Consider the following 10,595-nt stretch of genomic DNA (forward strand, 5'->3'; position numbering starts at 1 on the left):
TTGGAAAAAAAAGTTTTTATAAATTTCTAGAAGGAATTGGTCTCACAAAGTAGTTAGCAAAGAACTTTCAAAGCAGAAGTTATATAACCAGGACTCAACAATACTTTTTATTAAGTTGCTTTTCACTTATGCTTAATTTTCTTATGGGTCCAAAGTTGGGGAAGTGCTGAGTTAGACACATGTCCATGAGGGTCCCTTACTAAAAACTTCTCAGAGCCATTCTCTCTCCCGCGCCCTGAGATCTCCAAGAATTTCCCCAAGGTATTTGAAAACAGATTCTTTTATTTACAGAGTCTTGAGAGATTAATGGTCTGTGAAATGCACTTTAGCATTTTAAATACCACCCACCCCCTACCTTTGAAAGACAGAATGGCTCCTCCTGGAGGAATTCTCTGGCGGGAGCTAGGAGAGTTTACAGAAGCATCCTCCTAGGTAGCCTGGCAGAGCTCGGGAGGAGCAGCCCGTGTTACAACCACCACCACCACCATCATCATAACTCACAAGCATGAGACATAACACGTGTGCAGCATTTTACAAAATGCTTTGTCTCATTTTCCCTTTCAAAAAACCCAAAACGAAACAGAACCAAAGCAGAGGGATTATTTATCGATGAGGAAACAGGTTGGGAGGAAAGAGGTGGGCTCAAGGGCGCAGAGCTAGGAAAGGGTCCCTTAACCCCAGCAGGCAGCTTGGAAGCCTCTTCTCCCCATGGACCCACGGCTGCCTGCTGGGTTTCCAATTAAGCAATTCCCCCGGGGCGAACGCCAAGGCGTCTTACATCTGACCTCAATTAGGGGAGTTGATAGTGGAAATGCGCTTTTGCGTGGCATGACAGGCCACAAGGCAATCTGGCGTTTGAGGCAGCAGCCACAGAAAGCAGCGAGAGTGAGGCACAGAGGGAAACTGGCATTCGGTCAAAATTTCGGTATGACAGTTTGGGGCGATTTTTGTCTTGCAGTTTCTGATTTGGGGTGTTCTCTCCTAAAGGAGCCATCTCTGAACTCCCTAAGTATGCAACTTATTTATGCACACATTTATAGCACCGCGGGCTTGGGGATGTTCCTTAACAAGAAACTCAAAAAACACAACTTTCACTAATAATGAATAGCAGATGCTTATTTTAAGCTCTACTCAAAATAGTCTAGTGCTCTTAGCAAAATGCACGGGTTCTTTCTCGTTATCTTTAAAGGATATTACTTTCCAGAGACTGTTTTTTTTGTTTTTGTTTTTGTTTGTTTTGTTTTTGTTTGTTTGTTTGACAGAGAGAGAAATCACAAGTAGGCAGAGCGGCAGGCAGAGAGAGGGGGAAGCAGGCTCTCCGCCGAGCAGAGAACCTGATGCGGGCTCCATCCCAGGACCCTGAGATCATGACCTGAGCTGAAGGAAGAGACTTAACCCGCTGAGCCACCCAGGTGCCCTTCCAGAGACTGTTTTTAATATATCCAATTACTAGATAATAATTCTTTCCTCCTTTCAGCCTCATTAGATGTGTAACAGAGCATCAGAAGAAAACCGAGGGGTAACCCGGTGCTCAGTTTTACTCATCGGTGAATCAGGCATATTATTAGCTCATAAAGACAGCAGCTGTTTATTAAGTGCTTGCTTCCTCTTGGCCAAGCACCATTAAAATGCTTGATAGACCTGATCTTATATAAAATGACACCGGAAAATCACGATTATGAATATCCCCATTTTACAGATACGAGAATCGGGGTTTAAAGAGGTTGAGTAACTTGCCCAATGTTGTGCGGCTAAAGCTAGTCTGACGGAATCGTTACCACACCCTCGTGTGAGCAGCTCGATGAAGACTGTGGGCTTTTCCCCTCGTTGCTCCAGGCCTGGCTCAGTGCCCAGCACACAGTAGGGGCTTTATACAAGTGTGGCAAGTGACTACATAAGCAAGACTCAGATGTCTCCAACACTGGCTGACTTCACCTGAAAGTGGTTTTAACAAAGGTGTTTTGCTTCAGCCTGGATAAAGAAGCAACTTGCCTAAAAGACCAGAGTGAGGCAGCCCCTCTCTTTGTGAGGCAGCCCCTCTCTTTTTTGGGGGGTGCTGGTATAGTCTCTTGCCTTCCTGCATACCATTTCTAGCACTTACAGTCAAGATCGCCTGTGCTCCCTAGCAAACTGAGAGAAAGGGCCTCATCTAGGACACTCAGGTAGGGACCTTGACAGTGGCCAAACCTCTGATGAATGGACAACTGAAGATTCAGGGCTTTTTCCTGGGCAGTCCCCTACCCAGCCACTGTTTGTGTCACTTCCAGCCAGTTGGCCACCCTTAATACTCTTTCATCCAGAAATGCTGGAACTTGGGAGTTTGAGAATGGGCTCTTTCCCTCTGGAGGTCGCACTGGTTCAACTGTGGGAAGGCCCTACCTGGGCCTGGCCCTGTGAGTGAATTCCAAAATACGGAGCACCTATACCTTCCAAGGTGTCTGGAGCATCATCCCTTCTGCAAGAGAACACAGAAAAAGGCAACACGCTGGATATAAGTGAGTCAATAAACCCAGATTCCACAGACAGACCAGGAGATGGGCTCGTGTGCAAATCTGGAGAGGCTGCTACCACAGGACAGGTAGACTATGAAAAACACTCCCTCTTTGGAAAAAGGCCCTTTCCTGAGGGGCCAGGTCTAGGCAGCCCCCCTTGGGTTGGAGAGCAGGTCACTTTTGCAGGTTGTGTCTTGCTCAGGGGACTGCTAAGAAGTTGACAGCCGTGCTTTACTCAAGGCCTCCGGGGATGAAACCTCTCCAGTTGGCAGGTGGCAGAAAACTCGGCCTCATACTCTCAGTCCAACTCTCTCCTGTGATTCTGCTACCCATGGCAGGACCACAGCCCTTTCTTTGGTGGCTCTAACTGAACTGCCTAGTTCTTAAGTGCCTTCCCAAGCTCAGAAAAGTCCTTTCCAGACCTCATGGCATATCTTCACCCCCTTGTTTTTCTTTAGCAAAAGGTGCTTTCGAGCATTAGCACACCTACAGCGATTTCACCTGTTCATTGTCTAGCTCCCCCCCACCCCGCACTCCCCTTTCCCCAGAGGAGGATGTGAGTTCTAGAAAGGCAGGGGCCATGCCACTCTTGGGTCTCCACTGCATTCTCAAGCCCTAGCACAGGGCCCGGCACACAGAAGACCTCAGTATTAGTTGGATGGATGAGTAAATGAGAGTCAAGATTGAGAAGCAGGAGAAAGGTAATGTTTTAATGTAAACCTCATTTTTGACAGAAAGTAATAGTGAATCTGAGCGAAATAATTTGCCTAGGTACTCGTGTGGAATCAGGAATCCTTAGCCCCAATGTTGTCTTTTCCTCTTGCCCACCTATCTGCAGCCTGCCCATGCCCCTGCAAGGCAGCAAGAATGGGCCAAAGCAGGAAAGGCTCACTTTCTGTAGACTCCAGAGGCTGGGAACCACGGAATCACAGAGAGGGAGGAGACACACTAATTTCTGGGGTAGGGGGAAGAAAATGAACGTCAGAGGGACTTCTGGACGGCAGAGGGGAGAGGTGGAGGGTTTCCTATGCCTGGACCATCAGGTTCTGGGGGTGAGGGAAGAGGCAGGTGCCAGTGAACGATAGGATTGACTGAAGACTGTGGAGGCTGGAAAGGAGTTTGGGAGGCTGAACCTCTGTCAAACCCCAAAGAGCTGTTACCTGTGCGTATGGGCAGAGTAAGCAGAAAATGGGGTTGATCTTGGGTGGACAACTGACAGATGGCATGTGGGGGGGATATCAGGCCACAAGGACAAGAAAAAAAAATCCAACATGGCTTGAGGGAGGGACCCAGCCTAGAGAGGGAAGCAGAGGAGACCAGGAAAAGGAGTGAGGGCCTGGAGGTGGAGGTGAAGTGAAACAAGAGTTCAGTGGGAACCTGGAGGCGGAATAATATGTGTGTGGAGGTGAGGGGTTAAAATCCCAACACACCGGTTAGGCTCAGGCCATTCAGAGGATGTGGCGCCTCAAATGTGTTAAGATGGCACTGGGCTCACGACTCACTGACTAGGCAGGGATAGAAACGGTGAAGATATTTGCAAAAGTGAGAAAACGTTTCTTATCCTCAGTATCTATCAAGTGCTCCCTCACTGACAGGACTGCAAGGTCAGCAGCCAAAGAACGGACCTGAGAGGAATACCAATTGCTCTGCTCCTTTGTAAGTGATAGAGAACCCTGGATTTCCAAATTCAAAACACCCATCCGGCCGCTTCCACAAATCCTCAAATAGGGAATCAGGCCAGAGATACACAATTTTCTCCCCCAGTATCTTCTGGAGTACTTGGGTAGCTTCGCAGAGCTCCCAGTACACGCCAAGAACCCAAGCCGGAGATGTGGGGTGTGTGTGTGTGTGTGTGTACGCGCGCGTGGTCTAAGGGTCAGAGACGTGCATTCCCGCAGAGAGGGCGGCCTCAGACGCAAATGCCCAGCCCCGCCACCCTGTCGCCCGCTGAGAGATCTGGCCGCCAAAGCCTAGAAACAAAAAACAACAACAGAAAAAAAACCCATAATGGATATCCCCAGGGGTCTTTTTTTTTTTTTTTTTTCCACCTAGTCAGCCGAGAAAACAAGCGTTCCACTTGCCCGGAAATTAGATGCACAGGGTACTCATTCCACTCTGGAGGATGGGAAGCCCTGCAGAAGCGAGACTGGCTGCATGTGGGGACACGGTCCACCCCCAAAACGAAAAACGACATCCCCAGAAACCACGTCTTGCTGGTGGCCACTACGGCGGTGCATGGGCTGTGCTCCCCGCCGGCGCCCTGCAGCCCCCACGGAGCAGCCGGCGCGCCACCCGGCCAGGTGCATTGGGCCCGGCTCCGCCAGCGGCGCGCGCCTCCCGCTGCCGGGCACGAGTGGCCCCGCAGCCGAGATTTACCGCGGCGCAGGGCGGCGGTTTCCGGGGCTGCCCGGCGCCCAGGCTCCGATTACAGGTTCACACGGGGGGCCCGGCCCGCTGCCGCCCAGCCTCCGCCGGCGCGCCCTCGCGCGGCCCCGCTCCCCCGCCTGCCCATTCTTCTCCATTCATGCGGACGCCCAGCGCCGCCGCCGCCGCCGCCAGCGCGGCCGCCGTCGCCGCCGCCGACCGCCCGGATTGGCTGGCGGCCGTGGCGCCGGCACTTTCCCACGGCCCGCGGCGCGTGCGGCTCACCGGCGGCGCTGCAGGCGCGGCCCTGGCGTGCGTCCAGGCCAATCGGGGCGCGCGGGGCGGGGCGGGGCCGCGGCCGCCGGCGGGCTTGTGTCCCCGCCCGGCCTCCCCCGCCTGCCCGCCGCCGGCCCACAGCCGCCCGCGCCTCCTCTGCACAGCCCCCCCCCCCCCCCCCCCCCCCCCCAGCCAGCGGACCCCCCGCCGAGCCGACGCACCGCCGCCGGGCAGGGGCCGGCGTGGAGGGCGGGGGCGGGGTTCGCCCTCGCCCTCAGCCTTGTTCTGGTCCCTCCCCGGAGCGGCTGCCAATCAACGGAGCGAGAAGCCGGTTGGCGGAGGGGAGGCTGTTGCCCTGGAGCCGCCGCCCCGCCCCTCCGCCCCCTCGCCCGCCTCCTCCACCCCTCCTGCCCTCCCCCGGGACCTGAGTAGGGGCGCAGCGTGGGAAAGGGATGGTTGAATTTTAACCGGAGGCTGAGCGTGAGCGGGATCAGTGTGTGCGGAACGCGAGCCCCCGAGCGCGGAGAGGCGCCGCTGCTGTTAACTCCTCCCTGCCCGCCGCGCCAACCCTCCCCCGGAGCCCCCACGCAGCCAGCATGAAGCGAGCCCACCCCGAGTACAGCTCCTCGGATAGCGAGCTGGACGAGACCATCGAAGTGGAAAAGGAGAGTGCGGATGAGAATGGGTGAGTTGGCCGCGGCCGCGCGGAACCTGGGCAGGAGGCGAGCGTCGGCTGGCCGCGGTTACAGCGGGCGAGGGCCCGGGGCACGTCGGTGCCCTCCTCTGACTCTGCGCATCTCGGTCCGGCCGCCGTCCGGGGTGAAGGACCTCCGAGGCGCTTCCAAACCCAAGTTGCCAAAACAGTCTTGAGTGCGCGGAGGGCGTGGGGGAGACCCCCTCATATCACCTCCCCTCGCTTAACAGCGATTCTTGTTTTCTTTTTTTCCTCCTTTCATTCAGAAACTTGAGTTCGGCTCTAGGTTCCATGTCCCCAACTACATCTTCACAGATCTTGGCCAGGAAACGACGAAGAGGCGTGAGTCTCTTTACAGTGCTTCTTGTCTTGTTATTAATTAATGGAAAGAACTACCTTGCTTCATTTTGAAATTTACAGTCTTGATGGAAATATCCCCCTTTGTTTTGCCTGCTTTCTACAGATCATCGAGAAGCGCCGACGGGACCGGATTAATAACAGTTTGTCTGAGCTGAGGCGGCTGGTACCCAGTGCCTTTGAGAAGCAGGTAATGGAGAAAAGTGCGTAGAGCTCTCACCGTAGCTGTCCACACCTTTGGAATCCTTACCCTCATTAATCTGAACCTCATCTGTGTCTCAAAAAATAACCATATTGCTTGTGCTAGAGATGAATCACATACAGATTCCAACATATTTTGCGAAGACAACCCATTTTGCTTTAGTTTGTACTTTTATGATTTAGAGAGCATATACATGCGTGCCTATTTTAATTTTTTCCCCCAAAGGCACTTGGTGCCAAATAATTTTTTTTTTCTTTTTTGGCCATATTCTTCTTTAGGGATCTGCTAAGCTAGAAAAAGCTGAAATCCTCCAGATGACCGTGGATCACCTGAAAATGCTGCACACTGCAGGAGGGAAAGGTACATGTCACTGTAGTGGCAAGTCTAGTGGCGGCCCTGAGTGTTCTGGGTAGAATAAGCAGCCGCTGCAGGCCAGCTTTGGTGCAGTCGCTGCCTTATTTTTTTGCTGCGTGCTTTGGGGGTGGGGAGAGAATTGTGTGGCGTGTACAGTCGCCGGTCAAGGCATTTGCAAATGCACATAGTCTCCAGTGAATTCCTCACTCTAGTCCTCTTTGGAGTGAACTAATGCGCCTTCTTTTGGAGAATACCTTTTATGTGAGAGGTGCCCTAAAGTTGTAACAGTCCTGATTAAGATCAAGTAGATTTCACCACATTTGTTTATTGACATTTTGAGAAAAAGACTTTTTTTTTTTTTAAAGTATATGGTCTTTATTTTATCGACAGCATTAAAAAGTAAGCTCCTACATGACTCTTGAGGAAAGAAACCTGTTGTGGTTAATTAGAGAAAACCTAACAGAAGATAGTAGACCAGGGTCTGTGTGTCTGTCTCCAGCCGGAAAATGCTTTACTCAGGACCAAGTGCCTAAAAGCTCCATGATGATAACTTACATCTGTGTGTCTAATGAATTTCACTGTTCTGTGGTTTCTCTGTCCTTGATGTATTTTTTGTTGTTGTTGGGGGGAAACATTAAAGGAATGAGCATAGTTTCATCTGCTGGTAGGGTATAATTCCACTTTCTGCTCAGCAGCTTCTAATTGGGCTTTGAACTTGCATTAGCAAAGACATACTTCTCCTGTTGATTAATGCAAAGACTTTGGTCGACTCCCGAATATTTGGACCTTCATAAGAACCCGTGCATGCCGTTTTTAAGGCTGTACGTATTTATTTGCTAGGAAGGGCTGCCTTTGGTACTGAAGGCATGCGGGGAAATGAGCAAAGCTTTAAGGTTTTTCTTTTGTTCTTTCCCTCAGGCTATTTTGACGCACACGCCCTTGCAATGGACTATCGGAGTTTGGGGTTTCGGGAGTGTCTGGCAGAAGTTGCCCGTTATCTGAGCATCATTGAAGGACTAGATGCCTCTGACCCGCTTCGAGTTCGACTGGTCTCACATCTTAACAACTACGCCTCCCAGCGGGAAGCGGCCAGCGGCGCCCACACAGGCCTTGGACACATTCCCTGGGGGAGCGCCTTTGGACATCACCCGCACGTCGCGCACCCCCTGCTGCTGCCCCAGAACGGCCACGGGAACACTGGCACCACGGCCTCGCCCACGGAACCACACCACCAGGGCAGGTTGGCTTCCGCACATCCAGAGGCGCCGGCTTTGCGGGCGCCCCCTAGCGGCGGCCTCGGACCGGTGCTCCCTGTGGTCACCACCGCCTCCAAACTCTCGCCGCCCCTGCTCTCCTCCGTGGCTTCCCTGTCGGCCTTCCCCTTCTCCTTTGGTTCCTTTCACTTACTGTCTCCCAATGCACTGAGCCCTTCGGCACCCACGCAGGCAGCAAACCTTGGCAAACCCTATAGACCTTGGGGAACGGAGATTGGAGCTTTTTAAAGAACTGATGCTGTAGAATGAGGGAGGGGAACACTTAAAATCCCAGCTGAGCTGGGCTGTTGCCAACATCACCTTAAAGTCGTCAGTAACAGTAAAAAGGAAAAAGGTACACTTTCAGATAAATTTTGTTGAAAGACTAAAGGTTTGTTGGTTTACTTTTTCTTTTTAAAATTTTTTTATCATGTCACGTATTAGCAGTTTTTAAAAAACTAGTTGTTAAATTTTGTTCCAAACAGTAAATTGAAATAGTGAGTATAAACCAACACTTGGTAATAGGTTTGTTCTATGCCTCATTATTTTGTAAACCTCTCTGTCTCAGAATGATCCCGTTTTTCCCTCAAAGTTTGGGGAATTTTAACATTTAGTATTTCGTTCTGTTTTTCTTCTTGTATAGTTGAAATCTGTTTTTAGAATTAATTTTCCACACCACTAAGTTCAATGTTAACATGATGCTATTTGTTAATATTTTGACAATTAAGGTGTTGTATGAATAATATTCCTTTGTGGGGCGGGGGGAAGGATCTACGTTGAATTTTATATTTCTGAACAAAGCGTTGACAAATCAGATGATCAGCTTTATCCAAGAAAGAAGATGAGTTCATTCTCTGCCTCCTGCGGCAGTCAGGTGAGTGTATAAACCATCAGGGGCCCTGAGTCCATATGACCAACTGGTGTCATCTGCCAGGGTTTGGCTGTTCTGGCTTAGGGAGGAGAGAGCCACTTGTAGGCCAGATCTCTTTTGGAGTTGGTGGGGAGGAGATGGAAGGTAATTGCATAGAATATGCCTGCATTCACCAGCCCCAAGCAATGCAATGAAGTTCCAGTCTCACGGATCTCAAATTCACAAGTGTTAACATGGATAAGTGATCTCGGGGTGCAAGCGGTCAATGGAACAGTCCAGTGGAACCTGTTAAATGCATAACCTACTTCTTCCCAGAACTGCTAGGTTTTCTTTTAACTGGAAATGTTAGGGTTGTGTTTTCCTTTTCGGTGCATGGACATGTGGTTGTTGAGATATTCAAAGGGCTTTCCAGCCTTCTTTTGATTTAATTTGGTTCAGGCTAGAAAAGCATCATTTTACAGCTTTATTCTTTTAGCAGGTATAATGTAAACGACCTCCACTGAACTGAGTTTGGCCTCTGTTGTACTGATGTGTTGTGACTAAATAAAAAAGGAAGAACAAAGTGTTCGCTGCATATGTCTTACATACCTTGGCCTTTCCCTTTCTTGGCTCAGAAAAGAAATTTTCTCTCCTTTTCATTTTGCCTGGCCACCAGTTTTCTTATGTCTCATGACTTCATTATTTTTGGAATCCTGAACTCTGTGAATTTGCGCTGAATAAGGTGACTCCATTATGGTGCCGAGCTTTGGCCTGACTCCCACCAGGAGACACAGCCCTTTGACTGTTGCATTGGCCCATCTGCCCTGAGCCTGCCCTGTGGGGGCTAGGAAGCCTCAAGTCACGCTGGGAATTGCAGGGTGGGAGAAAGCCCTGATGAAATCTTCCAACACCATGTTGACCACTCAACATTTTTTTTTTTTTTTTTTTGGAGAGCATCTACTGTGTGCATTGTTCTGTGCTGAGAGAACAGAAAATTTGTTTCATTTTCTTTTCTTTCTTTCTTTCTTTTTTTTTTTAAGCTGGAAAACAAGTATCTCTGATACCCGGTGCAGGGGCTGGGGAATCGGGCATGATGAGCTCTGGCAGGCTGTAATTCTGCACCTGCACAGCTCCAGGAGTCTTTCCTTGTCTTGTTGCAAGGAATTTGCTTAACCCTTTCGCTGCAGTGGACTCCTGAGCTGTGTAGTGAGGAAACGGACATGTGCTTTAGGTTAGAACAAGATGCTGCCGGAACAGAGGCAGTAGTGTGGGCCCCAGGGGGAGAACAGTGCCTTTCCATTGCCTTAAAAGTACCCCTGCCAGTGCAGGAGCGCAGTCTCCTGGTTTGGAACAAGTTTACCTTGATCCTGAGGTTGGTGGGGAGGAGAGGGAGAAAACCCACTTGGGCAGATGACACAATAGAGCCTGCTTTTTTGTTTTTTTTTGTTGCCCGACTGCTGAGTTCCTCCTCCCTGCTCTAATTAAAACATGACAGGAAGGCAGAGAGAAGTTCGAACTTTGAACTTGAGCTGCGACTTCTGGGTCTCTCCAAAGGGATTTTGGAGATTGTGGGTCTCCAATTTTACCTCCCCCTCAGACTTTCTCCACGTGGCCTCCCATGTTGGTCCCTCCTGGAGTGCACTGCTCCGTTCTGATCACCCGCCTGTGCCACGCAGACACTTTCTGCCTGTCATGACGCCATGATGGAAAGTGTTATGGTAATTTCTGCCAAGTGTCAGTTTAATTTTAGCAA

At 50.6% G+C, this 10,595-nt stretch overlaps 1 protein-coding gene across 2 annotated transcripts; it reads left to right on the forward strand.

The window, feature by feature from the left end:
• The first annotated feature begins 5,438 nt into the window (after positions 1–5,438).
• On the forward strand, positions 5,439–9,426 carry HEY1 (hes related family bHLH transcription factor with YRPW motif 1). 2 transcript variants are annotated; one of them, XM_032869143.1, is made up of 5 exons: positions 5,439–5,817; positions 6,093–6,168; positions 6,290–6,373; positions 6,664–6,745; positions 7,658–9,426. In XM_032869143.1, exons 1-5 carry the CDS (start codon positions 5,729–5,731, stop codon positions 8,239–8,241), a joined length of 915 nt encoding a protein of 304 aa, XP_032725034.1. In that variant the 5' UTR covers positions 5,439–5,728; the 3' UTR covers positions 8,242–9,426. The 2 variants fall into 2 exon arrangements, with proteins under 2 accessions (XP_032725034.1, XP_032725036.1); XM_032869145.1 differs by lacking the exons at positions 5,439–5,817; positions 6,093–6,168; positions 6,290–6,373; positions 6,664–6,745 and adding an exon at positions 6,767–7,208.
• Positions 9,427–10,595: the final 1,169 nt, after the last annotated feature.

Source organism: Lontra canadensis, unplaced genomic scaffold (genome assembly GCF_010015895.1).
Source record: "Lontra canadensis isolate GAN:19392208 unplaced genomic scaffold, GSC_riverotter_1.0 scaffold37, whole genome shotgun sequence".
Lineage (NCBI taxonomy): Eukaryota > Metazoa > Chordata > Mammalia > Carnivora > Mustelidae > Lontra > Lontra canadensis.